General features: G+C 55.8%; 2 protein-coding genes across 2 annotated transcripts; one reads left to right on the top strand and one right to left on the bottom strand.

Annotated features, from left to right (window-relative positions):
- The first annotated feature begins 5,068 nt into the window (after positions 1–5,068).
- Positions 5,069–6,446, top strand: LOC130023976 (isopentenyl-diphosphate delta-isomerase 2-like). Its single transcript, XM_056114573.1, has 4 exons — positions 5,069–5,204; positions 5,475–5,567; positions 5,783–5,913; positions 6,129–6,446. Exons 1-4 carry the CDS (start codon positions 5,069–5,071, stop codon positions 6,444–6,446), a joined length of 678 nt encoding a protein of 225 aa, XP_055970548.1.
- A 2,101-nt stretch (positions 6,447–8,547) lies between these two features.
- Positions 8,548–21,857, bottom strand: GTPBP4 (GTP binding protein 4). The gene is made up of 16 exons (XM_056114708.1): positions 21,782–21,857; positions 21,544–21,714; positions 20,442–20,545; positions 20,101–20,237; positions 19,440–19,540; positions 18,454–18,546; positions 17,732–17,989; positions 16,977–17,066; positions 16,571–16,681; positions 15,104–15,181; positions 14,860–14,911; positions 14,410–14,510; positions 13,480–13,677; positions 12,637–12,702; positions 10,425–10,568; positions 8,548–9,903 (listed from the first exon to the last, which is right to left on the bottom strand). The coding sequence occupies exons 1-16, from the start codon at positions 21,827–21,829 to the stop codon at positions 9,751–9,753; spliced, it is 1,905 nt and encodes a 634-aa protein (XP_055970683.1). The 5' UTR covers positions 21,830–21,857; the 3' UTR covers positions 8,548–9,750.
- Positions 21,858–22,340: the final 483 nt, after the last annotated feature.

Genomic DNA, 22,340 nt, shown 5'->3' with positions numbered 1-22,340 from the left:
AGGTGCTGAACCAGTCGATCGTATTCCTCGTCAATGTTGTCAACAATGGCATCTTCCCATGTTGCCGCAATAGTACCAAAGAGTTCCCAGTTGGTGGTCGTTCTGGGAGTTCTCTTTTTGAACTTTGCAGCCCTTTCTCCCCGCTCTGTGAAGTAGAATTTTGCACGAAGGAGACGGTGGTCCGATCCCGTTCGAAATTTAATTTAATTAATTGATCTGGAGGCTAGAAACACAAATCTTAACACCTTCGACAAAGCGTACAAGATGTTGGTTGTACCTATCTGTGACCCAACATCCTGCCCTCCCCCCTTTTTCGTGTGTGTGAAATAAGGTAGTTTTCCTTTTTAAGTGAAACTTGCTTGGATCGATGTGGAAGGAGAGAAAGAAGGGAAATGTGTTCAGAGACACATGGTGTTCAGAAACACAGAGATGGGTGAGCGGGAGACATGTTCGAGGAGAACTCGGTCTTGGCCAGCAAGTCACGTTCCCACTTTCAGAATGTTTCCCCACAGAGCACGGAGTGTATGAGAGCAAATGCATAAAGATTAACATCACAAGAGTCTGAGAACAACAAATCCTCACGTAAAAGAAGGATTAGTCAGGTAAGTCAGGTATTCCCATGCTGGAACACTGACAGCTGCTGTCTTGCTATGTTGTTTTCTCACTAAGAAAATCCCCATGAAACCAGGAAGAGGCTCACACTCAGGGATCTGAGTTGATCCCTGTCACCTCCACCTCCGTACCTGTCCTACTGTGCAGGGATGGACAGGCACCGGGGAATAAGGAAGATCTCGGCAGGCTTCAGAGACCTTTCCAGAAGGTCTCTGTGACTCAGCCACTAGGACCAGGCAGACACATGGGTCGTGCGGTTACCTCTCGGGGATGGAGCCTAAAGCAAAGGGTCAGCAGGGCCCGGACAGGAACAGAATGTACTGCACTGAGCCCCATGGCCATGCAGGTGTCTGACGTCAGCAGGAGGAAGTGTGGGGTGCATAGCCAGTGGGCATCCCCACTGTGCTGCCAGGACACCCCCATCCATGTCCCTGTGTTACCCCCCCTCACTATACCTGAGACATCCCCACCTAGTGTACCTGACACACTCCCACCTGTGTCACCCCTACCATCTCTTTGTCGCCCCCACCCACTGTCCCAGTGTCATCCCGATCCACTGTCCCTATATCACAACCACCCATTGTCCCCTTGTCATACCCACCCACTGTCCTCGTGTCACCCTGATTCACTGTTCCCGTGTCACCCCAATCCACTGACCCTGTGTCACCCCACCCAGTAGTCCCTGTGTCACCCCCACCCACTGTCCTCATGTCACCTCCATCCACTGTCCCCGTGTCACTCCACCCACTGTCCCCGTGTCACCTCCATGCACTGTCCCTGTGTCACACCCACCCATGGTCCCCATGTAATACCCACCCACTGTCCCTGTGTCACACCTATCCACTGTTCCCATGTCACCCCCATGCACTGCCCCTGTCTCACACTCACCCACGGACCCTGTGTCACTATGATCCACTGTCCCTGTGTCACACTCACCCACAGTCCCTATGTCACACCCACCCAAACCACTGGGCTGATGGGTGGGCCAGTAGCCTCTTGTGGGGTCCGGGCTTGGTTGCTGTGGTTGAGGAGGTGGGGTCAGGGGGAACATGAGGCAGGGAGAGGGCCAGCAGGGCCACCGTCTCCACCAAGGGACTCCCAAGGGTGCAGCTGTCAGCACAGCCCCGCTGAGGATGGGCCTGAGGGACAGGCTCTGCTTGGATCTTCTGCTCAGTTTCCTGGTTTGTTTTTCTTTCACAGCTGCATTCTTGGCTGCTTTTGCCTTTGAGTTTTTCAGTGTTTATTTATTTATTTATTTTTAGATAAGACCATATTTTATTTTCTTTTATTAGGCTGATTGAATTGGGCATTAAATCCACCTTACTTTTTTTTTCTTTGTTACAATTTTATTTATTGAATCACCGTGAGAGCAGTTACAAAGCTTTCGGGTTTAAGTCTCGGTCATACAATGGAAACACCCATCCCTTTACCAGTACCCATTTTCCACCACCAAAACCCACAGCGTTTCCCCCATCCCACACCCTCCTCCTATCTGTGGGGCAGATGATTTCCACATTACTCTCTCTCTACTTTGATCACACTCAATATTTTGACACCAGACCCACCATTGTTATTTGGGATTTTACCACAACACTCACATCTGCCAAAAAGGCAACCATAGACAATTTGTTTTCTATTGTTGGTCATCAACAACATATGATGTCACGTAGCTGCAGTAGTGGCCACACAATATTGGAATTCCATAATTTTAACAATCAAATATGGAGGGATTTCTGCCAATAGCCACTGGGTTTCAAGATTTGTTCCTGAGTCTCTTGGATCATGGCCATTAATAGCTTGATCAGGAGCCAGAGAGGCCACTCGTGGGTGGCGACTTAGGGTCTCGTTGGGGCGGGAAAGAAAGGGCTGGCTCCAATCCATCCCATGAGGCCCCAAGCGTCTCGTCACTGAGGGCCCAAAACTGACTGTCCCTGGCCTCTGGAGGATGGCAGCCACCAAGCTGCCAACTGGGAGCAGGCAGAGGGTCAGCACCCTTCCCTCCCTGGGGTGGTCTGGCGCCAGTAACCCACTGCAGGGACTGAACGCATCCCTGCCAAAGCCGCTGGGTGCCGAAATTTGTCTCTGAGTCTCTGGGATCATGGCCGCTAAGCAGTTTGATCAGGAACCAGAGAGGCCTTGCCTTCAATTATATAACTGAGCCAGAGGTGGTTTGTGGGTGTGTCTCCCAAATACCTACCTTTTGGCAATTTACTTTCTTGGTAAACTTTGCCCCAAGCTTTTGGGGTCCAGCCAAAGGCACAGCAGCAATTTTGGGATATGTAGAAGTCTGAAGGCGCCATCAGGCTCCTGATGCACTCCCCTCACAGGTACAGACTGATCTGTTGGCGGCACCATACCCCCTCGGTGTTGGGTTTTTTTGGGGTTTTCTTTTTTGTGCTTTTTGGGTCACACCCGGCATTGCACAGGGGTTACTCCTGGCTCATGTACTCAGGAATTACTACTGGCGGTGCAAAGGGGACCATATGGGATGATGGGAACTGAACCCGGGTCGGCCACATGCAAAGCAAACACCCTACCCCTGTGCTATCTCTCCAGCCCTTCGGTGTTGTTTTAATGTTGGTATTGGGCAACATGGGCTCGGAACAGGCCCTGACTTCCCACCTCTGTCAACTGTCTCCCCACACCCACCCCTGGAAGTTTTGTAGATCAGCAGTGATTGCTGGTTAAGTAATCCTAGGGGCTGGAGAGCACTGTGGTAGGGCGCTTGTGTTCACTGTGTCTGACAGTGCTTGATCCCTGGCACTACATAGGGTCCCTCCAGCCCCACCAGAGTGATGATTGAGCATAGAGCCATGAGTAAGCCCTAAGCACCACTGGGTGTGGCTCAAAAACCCCAAAACATGTCATGGTCGTGTGGGGGGGCTCTGTGAGGTGGTTAAGTGATTACGGTGCTTGCCTTACCTGCACCCGACCTGGATTAGGCCCCCGTCCGCGTGGTCCCCTGAGACTGACAGGTGCAGTCCTGGAAGCCCCCACAGGACTGCGGAAACCCGGAAACCTCAATGCTGCGGACTGGAGACTAGCACCGCATCCTCGGGTCACCGCTTTGAACCACCAGCCAAGAATTTCGCTGAGAATCACTAGATCCATGCATGGGCACTGGATCCGGCTTGTCATTTCTGTCTTGACACTGGCCCTGAGGTGGGGCGCATCACAGCACGGAGGATCAGAGCTAAGCCTCCTGCATTCTTGCTCAGACACCAGGAAACATTCAATCGAGAGAAGCTAAAGGGGGTGGGGTGGGTGCGCACCTATAAATAGGGCATTTTGTATCAGCTGGAGATTCAGGGTGCATAGGCGCGAGGAGATTCTGATCCTGCCTGCATACTGGTGATCAGAGCCGGGTCCACCACTGGTGACCAGAGACAACTCTCCTCAGCATACACGGTGATACACAGAGGTAAGGGGAAAGCCTTTCCTATGGGCAGGAGGAACTCAGTAAGTGCGGCACGAGGGGGACACGCTGAGTGGGGAGTAATGGGGGGTTAATCATTGCACAGGGGACGAGCTCCACTCTCTAAGCAGAGACAAAGCTATTTGCCTAGAAGATCCACACACGGATCCGAGTCCAACCTGAAGCCTGGCCGAGGGTCAGCCAATGGTCTATGCTACTGTTGAGGAGTAACAGTGCTCCTGACTCAGACCTTGCTTATCTGTCTGGGTAAGCAATCTGAGGCCGCTGCCTTCAAGCATGTAAATGTCACAGATCCCTGGACGTCCCAGGTTAGCAATTCCAGAGAGCTTAAAAATGGAGCCGGCATAGACTCGCACCCTCAGCCCAGCCCCGCATGGCTTCCTGTACACACACTGGCACCCAGCTGTCTTACTGCTCATCACCGCCTTGCCAGGGGGCTCCCTGTCCCTCAGAGGCCTCTGGAGAGGCGAGACCTGGAGGGGCTCAGTCCGGGGTTCTGGATCTTCACACGATTCTCAGTGGTTCTGGGGAAGAGGCTCATAAAGAAGGGAATGTGGGAGGCAGAGTGATAGCACAGCAGGGAGGGCGTTTGTTTGCATGTAGCTGACCCTGGTTCCATGCTCAGACTCCATATATTTCCCCGAGTACCACCAGGAGTAATTCCTGAGTGCAGAGCCAGGAGTCACCTTTGAGCATCACTGTTTATGGATCCCTCCCCAAAAATAAAGAATGTGGGTCCAGCACCTGGCCCTAAGGACTGGCTTGCCATCTGTACATGAGTACGGCTGACCATCGGAATTTCGGGAAAGTATAAGGAGCTGCAGACTCTGGCAGGCCTGGGGGTGCTCCTGTCCTGCCCTGTCTTCCTCCCAGTACCACCCGGACCCAATGTGGGTGTTGGTGGAGTTCGCGGGAGCAGCAGCTGAGGGTCACTCGTTCTCTGGGCTGGGGTGGGTGCGAGCAGTGGGGTGGACTGCTGTGTCCTTCTCAGCAAGCACTGCTCTACACCCCTCTTCAGGAATGTCAGGTTCGAGCCACATGGACCAGCTCCAGCTGAAGCGGATGGGTGAGATGTGCATTGTCATTGATGAGAACGACCAGATCATTGGGGCTGAGACCAAGAGGAACTGCCACCTGCGGGAGAATATCAACAAAGGTGGGCATTGTGCTGGCCCAGGGCCCCTCAGGAGCCTCTCCCAGCTGCTCCCTCTCTGTTTGCTGTTCCAGAGCCGCCGCCCAGCACGATGAGAGCAGGAGGCTCAGGAACAGCGGCAACTGGCTGGGGTGGGCTAGGGTGGAGACCCACCCGCATTGGGTCTTCTGGCACACCAGGGGGACAGTCCCCACTGACCATCTCTGCAGATGCCTGCGGCGGGGTCCCTGTCAGACCCCATATGCAGGCGTGACCACCGCCCTCTGCCCGCAGGACTGTTGCACCGTGGCTTCTCTGTCGTCATCTTCAACATGGACAACGAGCTCCTGGTCCAGCAGCGGTCTGACACCAAGTACACGTTTCCAGGTGACGCCAGTCAAAGGCTTTGGGCCGCCACAGCACCTCCTCCCCATTGCTGGGGCTCAAGAGTTGGGGAGAAGCTGCCACCATCCCCAAGTTTGGCAGATTCACTCACGGGAGCGGGGACCTTTGCCAACAGCTCAGAGCTGTGGCTGCCCAGAAGGGGGGGTAGGAGGTGACCCCCCTGGTGTGTGTCTGCTAAGCACCCACCCCTCCTGCAGGCCACTTCTCAGACTCCTGCTCCAGTCACCCCCTGTACATCCCGGAGGAGATGGAGGACTCAGATGCCCTGGGGATGCGCCGGGCGGCCCTGCGCAGGCTGCAGGTGGAGCTGAGGATTCCCCCGGAGCAGGTACCTGGCTGGTACAGGGCTGGGCACGAGGTTCCGTCCAAGGTGCTGCTGATCAGTCTGTGGGCTCTAGGTCTGACTCTCCGGAGGTGCACAGTGCATCTGTGAAACTCTGCGCTGTTCTCGTGTCCCCTGCAGTTGTGCTCTGAACTGACACTGGTCTCCATGGGGTGATGGTGGGCGGTCGCCCTCCTGCTCACAGAATTCCATGCCCCCAGATCTCTCTCCAGGACATCGTCTTCATGACTCGCATATACCACCACAGCCCATCAGATGAGGTCTGGGGGGACCACGAGGTGGGCTACCTCCTGCTGGTGAGGAAAAACCTCACGGTGGATCCTGACCCCCGTGAGGTCAAGAGCTACCACTACCTGAGCCGGGAGCAGGTGGCTGAGCTCCTGGACAGGGCTGCACGGGGCCAGGCACAGGTCACGCCCTGGTTCCGAACCATCGTCGAGGGCCATCTCTTCCACTGGTGGGATCACCTGGAAGACGTGTCTTCGTTTGTGGATGCCAACACCATCCACGGCCGTTGAGAGCACAAGCAGCCCGGCTGCCCCCCCCCACACCCCTCCACGTGGCCTGAGCCCACTCCACACCTCCCTGCCCCACTCACCCCCGCTCCTGGCTCTAGAACATGGTGTGTCACACTCGGGCGGCAGGTATCTCTCAGAAACCAATGTGTCCCTGGCCCTGCCCGCAGTTCTAATCCTGGCCCTTCTCCTCTGTCTCTGGGCTCCCTTATACAGGGGCTGAACCTATCCTGGAACGTTCCTGACCCTCCGACTCCCTCAGCTCCAAACCCTGCTGGGGGTGCTTGGGTCCATCGATCTCCACCAAACCACACTCGGACAGGTCCTAGCCCACTGCACCGGGTGGCATGGAGACCTGGCAAACTTCCTAAAATGTGCTCATAGTTACTTTGAAATGGTAGAAGATCTACACTCAGCTATTGAAAATTTGTTCAGATGAAATCATTGGCTAAGCAGGGAATCAGAAAAATTGCTAATTCATGAACACGCTGAGTAACCCTAAAGCCAGCCCACTCTGCTTCAATGCTTATCCAGTTCTCTGCCTCTTGTAACAGTCTTTTTCCTGAGAATAAAACCTGAGCAAACATATGGAGCCTGGCCTTTCTTGGGAAGTCTCCATGGAGGTGGGTGCTCTGCAGGGAAGAGCAGGTTGGGTGAGGGCCAGCGCGAGCTCAAGAACCCTGGCATAATCCTCCTTCCTCCTTTTTCCAACTGACCCCAGCATGACACCAAACAGCTTCCCACACAGGTGCTGAGAACAGATATGCTTCCGCTGGCCAGGAGGGAAAGCACTTTTTCAGAGGAAGATTATTAACACTTAGTTTTGAGGTTGGAGGTTAAGGTTCAATCCATGGTACTGCAGAGGGGTCCCCCAAGACCACCAGGCTTACTTCTGAACATCAGAGCCAAGAGTCAAGTCACCTCTGTGTATTGCTGTATGTGGCCCAGTCAGCAAAATAACCCCCACCTCCAAAATATAACCCCAGGCCCAGAGCAATAGGGACAGCAGGAGCAGTGCTTGCTTTGTATGTGGCCGGCTCCAGCTCAGTCTCTAGCACCCTTTATGCTCTTCTAAGCACAGCCAGGAGGGATCCCTGAGTGCAGTCAGAGTGGGTGTAGCCCCCAAATAAAACACGGGACCTTACACAGCTCCTGATGTGGCAATGAAGGCGAACAGTCACAGGCTTCCTGCCTGGTGCAGACATGCTTCCCTTGGTCCTGCCCTCCCACCTGCCGTGGCTCCTCCCCACCGTATGCTAAGAAGGCAAGTAGATTTGCCTAAGGTGCAGGACCACTGCAGTCCAGTGAGCAGGGCACTTCTCTGGTACAAGTCCAACCCAGGCTCAATCCCCAGCACTGTTATATGGGCCCCCAAGGCTGCCAGGAGTGATCCCTTAACAGAGCCAGAAATGAGCCCTGAGCACTGACAGGGGTGCCCGAAGAATCAAAAACAAACAAACAAACAAACAAACAAAAATCCACCCACCAATCACATCATGAGTAGCTTCCACCTTCAAAATGATCGGTCTTGGGAAAAACAAGAACCAGGGGAGGATGGACAAGAGGCGCCTGGTTCCTCCACCTCAAGGGCACTGGAGTGCAGTCCTGTCAGGTTTTTTTACTCCACGTGCCCAGGGATCACACCAGCCAGTGCTAGAGCACAACAGAGTACCAGTTGAAACTGCAGCTGTCCACAAGCAAGGCCAGGCCTCACTACCTCCTGAACCATCTCTGTGGACAGGATGAAGGTCACCTTCCTGACCTTCGCAGCTTCTGCTGAGGGTAAACTGTGCGTGACACACGTACTTGGGCCTGAACCTAGGACTGTGCAGCTGTGCAAACCAGGCCTGCCAGTGGGGGCACGACCTCCTCTTTGACCCCCAGTGAAGGCAGTTTTCCAGTGCTGCCATTCGGCTCCAGAGGACACCTGCCACCCAGGGCCAGTCTGAGGGCAGCAGGGGACTGGCAGAGCTTTGAGGGTCCATAACATCTCTGCCCAGGATGGTGCCAAGCCCTCACCCCGCAGGCTGTATTGGCTTCTGGGCCCAGGGGAGGTGTTGCTGTCCCACACAGCAAAGCTGAAGAATGACACCCGTGTGTTTGAGACATTTTATTTCAAAAACAGCATTTTTTGCTTTGAAAACATCACCTTCTCATTTTCTCCCCCAAACTGCCCAAGGTGACGATTTAGAAAAGAAAGAAAACTAAAGCACCCCAAGCCCATCTCTTCTTTCAGACTTCTATTTTTGGCTAACGATGATGACGGCAGATCCCAGAGGCGCAGGCTAAAGGGTTGGCAGGCAGGTGGCAGCGGGTCTGGGGGCTTCTGTGTCCATCCACAAGTGCCTGTGTACCTTCTATTTCTTTTAGTAACTGCATTTCTTATTTTTTTTTGGTTCAGGGGCCAGTCAGCAGTGCTCAGGGAAACGCCCAACGCAACGCTTGGGGACAACGTAATGCTGGGGTCTGGCCTCGCCCCTGGACAGAGCCTTTGCATCAGTCCCCTGAACTCTCTCCCTGACCTATTTGGAAATTATTTTGTTCCATTTTGTCTCCAGGTCACGGCGGTGCTCAGGGGACTATAAGGGGTCCTGGGGGTTGAACCCAGGTTGGTTATGTGCCAGGTACTATTGCTCTGGCCCTCAGTTTTCAAATTTTTAATCTCTATTATTATTTCCTGTGCCAGAGATTAAAAGCCGGGCTTCAGGTACCAAGAGGAGATGCAAGAGGCCTGGAGTGTCCTGCTGAGCTGCCTTCTCAGGCCTTGTCCTAACTATTATTTTTGGCTGTTTGGCCACACCTAGTAGGTCCAGAGACATGGGACGGCAGCTCCTGCCCATGCTGTGAGCGCTGGCACACTGCACCAGAGGGACCAAGCTTGAGCTGTCCAGACTCTGCAGCTTACTCAGAGCTTTGAAGACACACATGGCTGTGTGCAGGGCTTGTGCCTGGCTGTGCTCAGGGACAGAGTCAGCTCTGCTGCCAAGCAAGGCAAGCCCTACACTCCCCGTTATGACCTCTCTGGTCCCTGGCTTTTGTTTCCAAAGGTCTTTTCTTTTGCAGTGTGAAAGTAAGATTTTTTTCCCCCATCAAAAACAAATATCAATAAATCTTCCCAGTTCTACTAATCTGATTAAAACTCCATTAAAGGCAGAAAGTATCACCGGCTCAATGTGTCCTTGCTGAGAGCCCACACCAGATAGCAACATTTTAGCTCCTACACCGCTCCTGCCCACGGACTGCCTTGCTCCGCAGCCTGTGACCAGCGTGGACGAGCACCTAACTGTACCTCAGCAGCGGATGGCCACTACCTGCGGTCCTTTTTCCCAGCTTTCCTCTTTCCGGACAGCAGGTGCTTGGGCTTCATATCGAATACATGTCTGTCGGCCTCCCCCTTCTTCCCCAAACGATTCATCTTCTTCTGCGCGTTCTTCATCATAGTCTTGGCCTTCTTCACCATCTGCAGAGGAGAAGCATGTTTCAAGTGGCTGCGGCAGCAAGTCAAGGTGTTTTCCAGCTGGACCCTCTGCTGGGGCAGACACCCCAGCCTTCCCACGCCCTCTCCCCAGCAGCAGAGGAACAAAACACCGCCTGTGCGGCAGAGGCCGTATGTCACTGAGGGTGAGACCAGACGCGTCAGCACCTCTGCCCCAACTCCTCTTCCAAGAGGCAGGATTCCAGCTGGCAGAGCCATATTCACCCGACGGGCGCAGCCACAGATGCAGCCCCGATGGGTAACTGCAGGCCTGGGGATATTGGCCACAAAAACCAGTATCTACCAATGTTTTCAACTCAGTCCCAGTGGTCTCGTGACAAGGAGGTGCTTGCCATCCCTCCAAGCCACCCCCAGAACTCACTTTTTGTTATAAAAAATTACATTTAGTGGGATTGCATACATGCGAACAACTGAGAGAAATCACCCCTCGGGGCCATGATGCCGTTAACAGAGAAGATCACATGTTGACCACACACAAGACTCACCTTGACATCTCGAAGACCAGACACATCACGTGGAGTTCGCGAGCAACTGCGGCTGCGGGCCACGGAGGAAGGCGGCACAGAGTCTTCTCGCTTCCTTTTCCTGGTGGTGCTGCGAGACCTCCTGGCCTGGACTGCGTAATGGGCCTGTGAGCACAGCAGCAGATGGGAATGGGTCTGTGAAGTCCCCGCCGGGAGACAGTTTACGAGCTCGAAGACCCAGTCCTGACTGCTCCACCTAGGCAGTGCCAGGACAGGCTGACCCAGGCCCTCCAACCATTCACTGCAGTGGCTTTCGCTGCACCTCTAGGTTTTCACTGAACTCTGAGCCTCTCTCCACCCAAACACCTGGCCACTACTGCAAATCCAACTGCAAGGCTGAAAGACACACAGACTCAAGGACTGCTCCTCAGGTGCAGAGGCTGCCCTCTCCCCATCCGTCACCTGAGAGGACAGCAGCAACTCCAGGAAGCTCACCCAAGCACACGCACGCACACACACAGAGATTCCCGTCCACTCCAGTGTCCCCAAAGTGGGGACAGTAACAGCTTTGGGTGCAATTAGAGGGTGCTCTCTGCTTGTTCTCATTAAGCTCCGTTTCAGGGGCACCAAGCCAGCAAAGTCTGGGGATCTCTGATCTAATCAGTCAGGACGATGCTGTCGCTTCACTCTGATAACTTCACTCTGGCACCTGCATGTCCTTTCGGGCAGATGTGCAGGCACTGCCTAAGGCAGGGCTCTTCCCCTGGAAGAGCGGGGTAACACTGCAAGTCCATGAAGAAACATCCCGGCTGCTGCGGACACTGATGCTGACTCCCACGTAAAAAATGCTCCAGGGGGAGGGATTTGGGGACATGCTTAGCAGTGCTCAAGGGAGAGGTGCTGCTAGAAATGGACCTGGAGTCAGCCACGTGCAAGTGCCTCACCCCTATGCTCTTTTGGGTCACACCCAGCAATATACTACTCCTGGCTTTGCACTCAGGAATTACTCCTGACGGTGCTTGGAGGACCATATGAGATGCCAGGGATCGAACCAAGGTCGGCCACATGCAAGGCAAATGCCCTACCCACTGTACTACTGCTCCAGCCAAAAAAATGTTTTATTTTTTTGCTTTCTGGGTCACACCCGACAATGCTCAGGCATTACTCCTGGCTCTGCTCGGGGGACCATAAGGATGCTGGGAATTGAACCCGGGTCAGCCACAAGGCAAACGCCCTACCTGCTGTACTATCACTCAGCCCCAAAATGCATCTTTTAAGCTGCAATCTCAAAAGAAACTTCTTGGGAAAAAAATGGGGGGTGGGGGTTTGCTCAATCAGTTTAGTTCAGAGCTTACTCTTGGTGGTGTTCAGAGGACTAAACAAGATGCCAGAGATTAAATCTAGGTCAGCCGTGCACAAGACAAGTGTCCTACCCGCTGTACTATTGCTCTGGGCCCCAAAACTAAATTTTTTCATTGAATTAAAAACACAAGAAAATGTAACTAAAAAGATGCTTTTATACCCCAGAATAAAAATTACAAGAAAAAACTGGAGACAATACATCAAGCAGGATGTTTGCGCTACACAGGGCAGACAGACCCTTGTTTGATCCCTGTGTGCAGAGCCAGGAGTAGGCCTTGTGCACTGTGGGGTGTGGTCCAAAAGAAAAACAAGGGCTGGAGAGTTACTACAGAGGTGCAAGGCACGTGTCTTGCTGTGACTGACCCTGGTTCCCTGTGCATCACCACAACTGATCCCAGAGCACAGAGCAAGGACAGTCCCTGACACTGATAGGCATACACCCACCAAAGAAGAAAAAACCAACAAAGATGAATTTACGGGTTTCTATCGCCAACAGTCTTTCTCCTCTCTGGTAGAAACACAGCTTTCTTACCCCTCATTTTTGGTATTTCCCGTTCACCTGGATATGAAAATTTCTATCATAAAATGCAATAAGGCACTTGCGATACGCAAACAGACAAAAGCACCCAGGGAACCCAGACAGACTAACACGCAGGCCCCTTAAACCCAGGGCCAGAGTAGGGAGGCTAGACCACAGGACGGGAGTGTGCAGGCCCACAGCGCAGTCAGAGCGGCCCGAGGCTGACCCCTACAGGCCTACTGAGCAATCGCACCCAACTCTGTCCACCAAATCCTGCAGGTTCCAGATCCCTGCCTCTTCAGGTCCCCAGATCTGAAAGACACCAGACACCCACCCCGCCCCAGCACTTACGCTGTCTTTATCATCCATATCAACTCCAAGGCTACGCATCTCATTCTCCATGACATTGCGCTGAACCTAGGAAGGGTGACAATTTGCAGTAAGCAGATGAGTCTCACGGGGTGTGACAGTCAGCCCCAGAAACAGGCTTCTGCCAGGACCCATGACAGAACCTTAACTTGGGCTCACACTCACTCAAACCTGTGATCCGTGCTTCCGGCAGGACTAGAGTCCACCAGGGCTCTGGGATGCAGAGCGGACAGTGTGACGGGTCCCCTGTTCCTCCGCTCTGGAGCCATCACGGCTGTCCTGACCCTGCTCCTCACCCCCCTCAGCCCACCCCCATGGCCTCGGGGCTAAGCACAGAACTGCCCTGTGACAGGGGATGTGTCCCAGGACACTGGTAGAAGCTGGGGACAGGGGCTGAGAGAGGATTGTGGGAAAGGCACTCCTTGTGCACATCATACCCTGGCACCATATATGGACCCCAGGAGCGACCCGGGTGTAGCCCCCAAACCAAATAAGGCCACTGAGGAGAGATGCTGACTGAGTCGAAGCTGCCGATCGGGCTGAGGCCAGCTCAGCTTCTGTGAACTGCACAGGGCAGCCCTGACCCTGTCCAACGCTCCACATCCGCAAATAAGACCCCTTGGAAGGAACCTGCACACCAGGACCAGAGTGCCAGGACAGTGGCCAGGAAGCGCAGTCCTGCTGGAGGGGCAGCATGGCAGGCAGGTTCAGCCTTACACAGCAGACCCAGGTTCAACCCTGGCACCCCACAGTCACCCAAGCCCACCAGGCCTGATCTCTGAACACATCCCCCCAGCAAGGCCTGACCAGCAGAAGTCGCCTCACCTTCTTGGCTGTCCGTGGCATCCGAGGCCCCTGCGTGTTCTTCTCCTTGGATTCCAGAATCTTTAGCTTCCTCTTCTCTCGGATTTGCTTAGCCAACTGCCGGATCTCCGCCATCTCCTCATCCTCACTTTCAGGCTCACTGTCGTACTCTCCAGCGGCCACTCGGAGCTCTTCTTCCTTTTCCAACTCTTCCAGTTTCTTTCAAGAGAATCATAACACAACCAAATCAATCCTGGCCCCTCACACTAGTGCAGCTCCCACAGCTTTGCAGGATGCACACACGTCAGCTGGACGCGCCAAGAGGACAGGCACGGAGGAGGTGCCACAGGGACCCTCAGCTCCCAGCCAAGGTCAATGCAAACAGGTCTGACTCATGCTGCAGGTTACTGTCCAACCCAGTGTCTTCCAGAAAGCCTCCCTGGCCTCGGCTAGCCCAGAGCAGCACACATGGAATAGTCCATGCAACACAGGGAACCCAGTAGGGCCAGCCAGCAGGGTTACATTGGGGAGCCATGGAAACAGGAGGAAAGGGAAAAAGCAACCAACCAAGGTAGTGAGGTGCCAGGTAGGCAGACGGAACATTCCCAAGGAACACCTGGGACAGGGGAGTTACAGAGGCCACACCGGGGACGACCCCTGATGCCCACCATAAGTCAGAAGTCACAGTGCCAGACAGGGCGCGCGGGGAGGGCTCATGCCAACAGGAGCAGCCTGCGGGCCGGTGCATGAATGTGGAGACCCTGTTCCTGAGTCCAAGGCCCAGGCAGGACAGCTTTGGTTTCAGTATCCAAGAGGAACGTGTGGACTCTTGAGCCAAGAAAAACCCAAGGCAAAGGAGAAGCGAGAGGCAGGGACAGAGAAAGGCTGTTCCCTCAGAGCTGCACCCAGAGCAGAGTCACAGCCACACGGCCCAAGCGACACGCCACACACCTGCATGATGTCGGGGTCGATGTAGTCGGCCAGGTTGTGCCCTTCCCAGATCTCTGGGATCTTGTCGTGCTTCTCGGAGGAGTTCATGATGTCCCAGTACTCTGCAGGTCAGGAGATAACACACGGAGGAGTTCACGACACCTTTCAGCACTACATGCCGGAGCCCCCAGAGCCACATCAGGTCCATCACATACAACAAAGCACAGGCACCCTTCAATAGGGCATTAGCAGAGGCACATGTAGCCAGTGTCTCCCCCGGGGCACAAGTACCGGAAACCAGCCCCGTGTGTGAACAGGCCCAACAGAATGCAGGGCCCTCGCCGTGTCCAGCCAGCCCACAGTGATGCCCGCATATGGCAGAGAAGCAGAACCCAGGAGCCTGTGCAGCGGGCACAGCCAAGCAGCTACCAGCAGAGGCCCAGCCTGTCGCCAGTGCCCTCCAGCACTTACTCTGGAGGTCCAGGATGTAATCATCCCCCATCTCCAGTTCGATGTCGCGCTCCTGCAGGAACAAAGACAAACCCGTGAGAGCCGGTGGCCAAGCTCACCTGACACCTCTGCATACTGGCAAGCTCAAGACCTACTTCTGGAAGGGAGCGTTAAGGCTCCCGCATCATAGACAGCACCTCCTCCAAGGTCCCCTTCCTGCCCTGTGCTCCGGAGCAGCTTCTCAAGAGGGACCCCCACAACCTACCCTTTTCTTCTTGGGTTCTCCGATGTCCATTCTCTTCCTTCGTGCCACCACTCCCTCTGGGATGAAGGGGGGCCGCTCCTGGAAGGAAGTTGGGGAACTGGTGTGAAACGTCTGTCTGAAGGCAGAGGAACAGAGAGGACAGGCTGGGAGCCACCTCTCCTCTTGTCCAGATCACAGCTAGACCAGCCCAAGCCCCCAAGACCTGGGCGGACAGTAAGGCAGATCCCAGAAGGAGTCCACACTCTTGGTCTAAAGCTTACTTGAAAAAAATGCAAACGCAGCATCAAAATTATCAAGGGAAAGAAGACACTGAGAGGAACAAAGCAGCTCTGAGAGTGCAAAGTGCTAAACAACAGGCCCTCAGCAGGAGCCACAGCTCTGGACAGACGCTCACTCAGAGCAGAGCTGGGGGACGTGCACCTACTTCCTAGGGCCAAGGCAGTTTTTGGAGAGCGACAGCTTCCATTCCAGCCACACTAAAAACCAAACCAGCAGAGAGCACACCTGCAGAGCCTCCAGAAAAGCCCCCAAAGACAGTAATGAGGTTAGAACCACAAAGTATGGGTTTTGATGTTAACAAAATATCAAAAAAGCAGAGGATTGGGGCCACGGAGAAGATAAAGTAAGTACAGCGCTTGCCTCTGAGTACAGGCTACCTGGGTTCAATCCCCAGCAGGAATGATCCTTGAGCACAGCCCACAAGTTCAGCCCTGAGCACCACCAGGTGTAACCCCAAAACAACCCCAAAAAGAGAAGAAAAACATAGGCAGAGGACACATGCAGGAGAACCCAATGTAAGGAGCCTCCCACAACTGCTCTAAAGCAGCCCATTTCCTGAATGTAAAATGCAGACCACATTAAGGCAGGACTACTTTCCGGAGTAACAGAAACAGCAACCCGGGCTCCGGGGCCCCGACGTCCCGCAGTCACACCCAGGGTCTGGCTAAAACCAACACTTCAGACCACTTACAGACACAAACCTGCACTCAGATGTGTGCAGAGCAGAGAACAAAGGGCAGGGGGCCAAGGAGATAAGACAGAAGGGAGGGTGCTTGCCTTGCACGCAGCCAATCCGGGTTCCATCCACAGCACCCCATATGGTCCCCAAGTCCCAACAGGAGAGAGCCCTGAGAGCTGCGAGGTGTGGCCCAAAAAGTACAAATAAATTTGAAAACTAAAAAAAAAGGAGTGGGCTGGAATAAAAGGGGAGGACAGGCTTGGGCCTGTGAAGCCTGGGACTCAATCCCTAACATCACGCTCACAAAAAGGGGGTGCGGGGTCAATCTCTGCTCTGCCTGTACACCATCACTACAGGGCAACGCACCAAACCCCAAAAAAGCGAGCACAGCAGAGAAAGTGGCTCCCTCCTGTGCTGGCCCCCGCAAAGGACAGCGTGGCTGGACTGCACATGGTGAGGGTGCCCCGGCCCAGCTCCCTCCAGTCCTCCAGAGCACCCCAGGACCCCACCTTGTCATCCCGCTTGTTGGGCACAGCTAGATGCAGTCGGTTCAGCACCTCGTTCACCTTGTTACTCTTCATTTTGGCTTCAACTCGATGAGCCAAAAGCCGGTCACAAGCCTGAGGTGAAGAAACACAGGAAGTCACAGGGCCTGCACAGGAAGTCCTGCCCTGAGGCCCAGGCACAGGGGCCTGAGATGCACTGAAACAGGACCCCAAGTGCTGTGCCAACCCTGCCCTTCCAGCTGAGGCAGACCAGGGAGAAGCGGTGCAGGAGCGGGCGCCCCACCACCCCCTGGTGCCTGCAGTCCCCAAAGACTTTCCACACAGCCTGTGACAGGGTCAGGGGCCAACACCCACTTCTCCCACCTGGAAGGTGACGATGGCAGAGCTCACTGCTGGTGGAGACACTCACCTCTGTCTTCACCTTCATCACGCCCTCCTCGGTCAGGGTGCTGGTCTCCACCACAGGATAACCCTCTGCCTGCAGCTCGGCGAAGATTTTCTAATACAAAAGGGGCCAGAGATACATGACTCCTCCCTGCATGGGGCCCCAGACACCTACCCTTTACAGCAAAAACAGCTCTCTCGCTCTCTCTTCTGACCCCTTGGCCCAAGGAGACAGCTCCGAGAGCTGAGCACAGCGTCGCATACAGGCGCCCTAGGATCCATCCTTGGCCCCCGCAGTCCCTCCAAAATAAAAACGTGAAAATCTGAACTATCGGGAAACCATTCTGTGAATGGCCTACAGGGTGGAGACTCACCTTCCAGAAAGGTCTCAGGTAAGACAGAGATGGCGCAGCCTGCAGCCCCGACCAGCCAGTATCACATGGGGCCAAAGCTGAGGGCCAGGATGAGGCATTTGCCCCATGGACACCCCACACTGAGCGGGCATGTCACTGACGGGCTGCACCAGCGAGACACCCACTCCTTCCCCACAGGCTCCAGAGGGGCAGCCCAGAGAGTGCTGGCACAGACCACCACGCCCGGAGGCCCACCTGCTCCACCCGTGGCAAACACCCTGGTCACCTCCACCAAGTGGGTCTGGAAACAGCTCCTGACTAATCCTGACAGGACTCATTATGTCAGGTCAGTCTGGCCTGGTAAGACGCCCTCCCACGGTCTGACCCGAAGTCACAAGCGGGAAGGAAAGGCACAGGGATACCGCACCTGGTCATCTTCGGCAAGCTCAGCGATCCTCCTCACATCACACTTGTTGGCAACGACAAGGAGAGGCTTGTTGACAAAGAGCGGCCTGATGTTCTGGAAGAGCGCCAGCTGCTCCCTCAGCCCGTGTCCACACTGCTCCGACAGGTCCATCACATACAGGACGGCGGCACGCAGGTGGGCCAGTGCTGTGATGGCCTGCATCTCGATGGTGTTCCGGTCCTCCAGCGGGTGGTCCAAGATCCCAGGAGTATCCACCACCTAGGGGTGATGCTTATCACTACAGAGCAGGGGCAGACACCCCAGACCATAAGAACACAGACAGCCAGAGACAGCCCAGAGGATGGCGCATACACGCAAGAGATCCCACTTCCCTGCCCCCTCAAGTAGAGCACCAAGGGCAGCCACTGCCTGTGACCCAAACACGACCGCGGGGCCAAGCAAGTGGCCCGACGTAGAGAGCCCAACTCCCACAGGACACGCTCCAGGCTCCACCCTTGGCTCTGCAGGACTGACAGGAGCCTGCAAGAACTGAGGAAAGGGCTACAACCTCTCCTCAGTGACAGCACCTGCAAAGGTGGGAGCTGCCCCATGTGAGCAGCACAAGAGACCAGCGACAGGGCCAGAGACCTCAGAGAGCGTCTGCTCCTGTAGACCCCCAGGGGCTAGCCCTGCCTCTCTAGGCCCTGACCCGCAGACCCTGCCTGCTGCGACCACAGCCTCACCTGCCAGCGCAGATACTTGTAGTCCATGTGACCCACAAACAAAGACTTGGTGGTGAACGCATACGGCTGCACGTCCACATCTGCTCTTGTTACCTGGAAGACACCAATGCCACCATAAGCTCTGCCCCAACTCCCTACCCATTGCAATGGCCCCATGTTGTACGGTATGATAGAGAAAACCCGGTAGAGACAAAAACAAGAGACCCACAGGAAGAGTAGCGGGAATAGCAGCGCCACCTCCCAGAGACAGATGGACCGTGCACGGACCAAATCCAAGGACAGCTGCCCTGCCCCAGTACTGCCCCGAGAGGCCCCAGGAAGGCGCTGTCCATGCACTCCACACGATACATCCCAACAAGGAACTGAACTCCACATTCCACAGGATACAACTTGTCACCCTGTGAGGGACACTCAATACCTCTAGACGCACTCAAGTTCAGCCCTGGCAGTAGGAAGTGGGCAGAGTCCAACCACTGCCGTGAGCAGACTTCCCCCACAGCTCTTGCTCACCTTCTTAGGGGCCTGGAGCTCACCGATGAACTAACTCCGCCTAGTGGGAGATGAACTACTGACCACTTTACAGGGTGCTGATACCACCAAAATCCAAGAGCCAACAAGCACAGCCCACACCAGTCCGAGAACACACACAGCAGCATCTCCTAGAACAGCTCAGAAGTCTGTTACAGGCACTGGGGTGTGGGTAACACGTGAGACCAAACCAGCATGGCCCCTATGAGAGTGTGCGGAGTCCTGAGGGGTCAGTCATCCCACAGAGAAGGTGGCGCTGAAACTAATCCCCCACCTCCCACTCAGGGCCAGGTCTGCACTGCCTCCTGTGCTCAGGCAACACAGTGCCAGGGACCACCAGGGAAATACGTAGTATCACAGAGGGGCCACGGGGTACTAAGACTCAATCTTGGAGCCTCACACATACCAGGGACACACTCCAGTCCACTGAGCTGCTTGTTTCCCTGGCCCTAACTAACCTTATTGATGAAGCTGGACTTGCCGACATTTGGATAGCCACACAGAAGTAGGGTCCTCGTGTTGGGGTCGATGGTTGGCAGTCGGGACAAATGCTGCCTCACTGTGAGAAGAGTTAAAGGGGTCAGAGCGACGACACGGTGGGTAGGGCTCGTCTTACACCTGTCTGACCCAAGTTTGATTCCTGGAACACTAGAAGGTGCACCGAGCCCAGCCAAAACTGACAGAACTGATCCCCAAGCAGAACACTAGTGTGTGTGTGTGTGTGTGTGTGTGTGAGAGAGAGAGAGAGAGAGAGAGAGAGAGAAGAGAGAGAGAGAAGAGAAAGGAGAAAGGGAAGAGAGAGAGAGAACAGGGAGAATACTGAGTCTGAAACAGAGATGAATTAAGGGTCTGGGTTCAGTTCCTGATACCTTATATACCCCTGAGTACTTCCATAAGTGGCCCACCATCCGAACAGTAACAAACCTAGGCACCATTGTGGAAGAGCTAACAGTAGCTGTTCCATTAATAACCACCCACCCAAATCCTGCTGGGCAGATCAGGCAAAATAACTGGACCACTGTCACGCCACCTCTAAAATAAAGCAAAACCATCGCTTCCAACCCCAGAGACCCAACATCCTAACAGCACACAAGAGACTCAGGCTCAGCCCAGCAGCACCTTGTTCCAAATACTCCAGGCTCTGCCTCTGCCGCTTGACGATGGTGCACATGCGCCCCAGGGCGGCACGCTTGAGCTGCTTGCAGCGGTACAGAGAGTCCCCGTACTTCAGGAGCCGCACATAGTCCTTGGCAACACTGAAACAGATGTGGGTGAGAACTTTCCTCAAACAACACAGAGAGGGACACCACAACACACCTCACTAGGCTGGCACTATCTGTGGTCTCCCAACCCTGCCAGGAATGATCCCTGATCCCTGAGCAGAGCCAGGAGTAAATTCTGAGCACCACCAAGACAGCCTCCCCCTTAAACAAAACAATTTCTTTGAAAAAGTCCCTTACTTGTCCACTAGATTTTTGGCAATATTTATTTGTCCCAGAGCCAACTTGTAATGGTCCTTGTCGTAGAGGATGTTCATCAGGTCGGCATAAAAGGGGTGGATGTCCTAGAGTGAGAGGAATGGGCAGTTACTCACTTGTCACCTAGCCCTCCGCTTCCTAGGGTCACCTCACTGCCACAACCTGGCGGGTCTAGGACACACAGCAGGAAGCAGCAGCCCTCTCCTAAGCAGCTGCCCAGGTGGCCAGGCTGCACCTCCAGACCCAGTCCCGGATTCTCCCTCCCCCTGGCCATTCACACCCACAATGCTCCCACTTCTCTGGTCTCTGGAAGAAAGGTGCCCGCAGTGTCCCCTCCAGCCCCCAGGTCACGCTGCCTCCCCAAAGTCCCAGCCCCGCTGGGGGCATGTCCACAGCTCACCCCTGCCACCTGCACAGCTGAGTCCAGGCTCAAGTCCCAGGATGTCCCTGAGACTGCTGACCCCATCCACACACTTGCTCCACCCGGTGCGCTCTCTAAGGCTGCTGCTCTCTGCTCTGGCAGGCAAGCCCTGCTGCGATGGTGCAGCCCTGCAGGGTGTTTGCCTCACACAGCTGTGAGGGTACAGCAGGCAGGGTGTTTGCCTCGCACATAGCTGAGACGGGACAGCAGGCAGGGTTTTGGCCTCGCACAGCTGAGATGGCCAGCCCTGTTTCCTTGGGTTGATTCCTGGCACCACATGTGCTCCCGCAGCCCACAGGAGTGGTCCCTGAGCACAGAGCCAGAGCCAGGAGTGAGGGGTGACTAGACCCCGCCTGCCTAAACAGAGATGAGAGCTGGCCCACAGCGTGGCAAAGTGACAGACGCAGTCCCCGCAAAGCGCCCCTGCCGAGACCCCGGAGTTCCACGGCCACGGTCACGGTCACACAGGGCCGGGAACCAGCCCTCCCCGTCCTCCGGTCCGTCCTCCCCATCCCTCCCCCGTCCTCCCCGTCCCTCCCTTCCCCCTCCCAGTCCCTCCCGTGTCCCTCCCGACCCCCTCCCCTGTCCCCTCCCTGTCCCTCCCGCGGCGAGAGGCCGGCGGGGCGCGGGGGTCTCGGCCGGGTCCGGCGAGCGGGCACTCACGTCCAGCCGCGGGAAGTCGGCCAGGATCTGCGCGAGCCGGTCGTGGTAGTTCTGCTGCGTGAACTTGACCTTACGCATGTAGAAGTGGCGGATGCGGTGGATCTGGTAGTGCCGGTGCACCACCGTAGGGGTCTTGCGCTGCGTCCTGGACAGCGTCAGGTCGATGAAGTCCTGCGGGGGCAGCGGTCAGAGCCCGGACCCGCCCGCCCGCCCGCCCGCCCGGCGACCCGCCGCTCACCTTGGCCGACGGCACCACCGTGATCTTCTTGAAGTTGTAGTGCGCCATGTCTGCGCTACACGCGGCCGGGCGCCACTTCCGCCGGCCACGGCGCGGGCGTCACTTCCGCTAGCGTCTCTTCCGGCGCCCCGGGCTCCGGGCACGGCCTCCGAGCGCGCCGTGCAGTCGGCAGCGCCCCCACGCGGCCCGGAGGTCTCCGCGGAGGCGCCTGGGAGGGCTGCGGGCCCGAGGTGCGGCCCGGCAAGGCGCCGGGCTCGGGCAACCACAGCCCCCGCCGCTCCCAGCCTCTGGGTCTGCGCTCGCGCGCACGGGCGTCCTAGACGCCCGTCCCTGCCCCCAGCGTCCACACGGCCCCCACATCCACACCGGTCCCTAGCGTCCACACAGGCCCCGTGTTCACGCCTGCCCCAGCGTCCACACCCGCCCCACACACACACATCCACACCTGCCCCCAGCGTCCACACCTGCCCCCAGCGTTGACACTGGCCCCCAGCATCCACACCTGTCCCCAGAGTCCACACCGGCCCCCAGCGTCCACACCTGCCCCCAGTGTCCTCAC

Source organism: Sorex fumeus, unplaced genomic scaffold (genome assembly GCF_029834395.1).
Source record: "Sorex fumeus unplaced genomic scaffold, SorFum_2.1 ptg000026l, whole genome shotgun sequence".
Classification (NCBI taxonomy): Eukaryota; Metazoa; Chordata; class Mammalia; order Eulipotyphla; family Soricidae; genus Sorex; species Sorex fumeus.
The sequence above is the reverse complement of the archived record's forward strand: the minus strand, read 5'-3'. Positions and strand labels throughout refer to the sequence as shown.

Bases quoted from the DNA above. Each gene is read 5' to 3' on its own strand.
- LOC130023976 (XM_056114573.1), top strand. From the start codon at position 5,069: ATGTCAGGTTCGAGCCACATGGACCAGCTCCAGCTGAAGCGGATGGGT. The intron at 5,568-5,782 runs GTGACGCCAGTC...CCCCTCCTGCAG, and splicing joins CACCAAGTACACGTTTCCAG to GCCACTTCTCAGACTCCTGC. The intron at 5,914-6,128 runs GTACCTGGCTGG...CCATGCCCCCAG, and splicing joins TGAGGATTCCCCCGGAGCAG to ATCTCTCTCCAGGACATCGT.
- GTPBP4 (XM_056114708.1), bottom strand. From the start codon at position 21,829: ATGGCGCACTACAACTTCAAGAAGATCACGGTGGTGCCGTCGGCCAAG. The intron at 18,547-19,439 runs GTTAGTTAGGGC...GGTGTCTTCCAG, and splicing joins AGTCCAGCTTCATCAATAAG to GTAACAAGAGCAGATGTGGA. The intron at 15,182-16,570 runs GTGGGGTCCTGG...ACTTCCTTCCAG, and splicing joins CCAACAAGCGGGATGACAAG to GAGCGGCCCCCCTTCATCCC.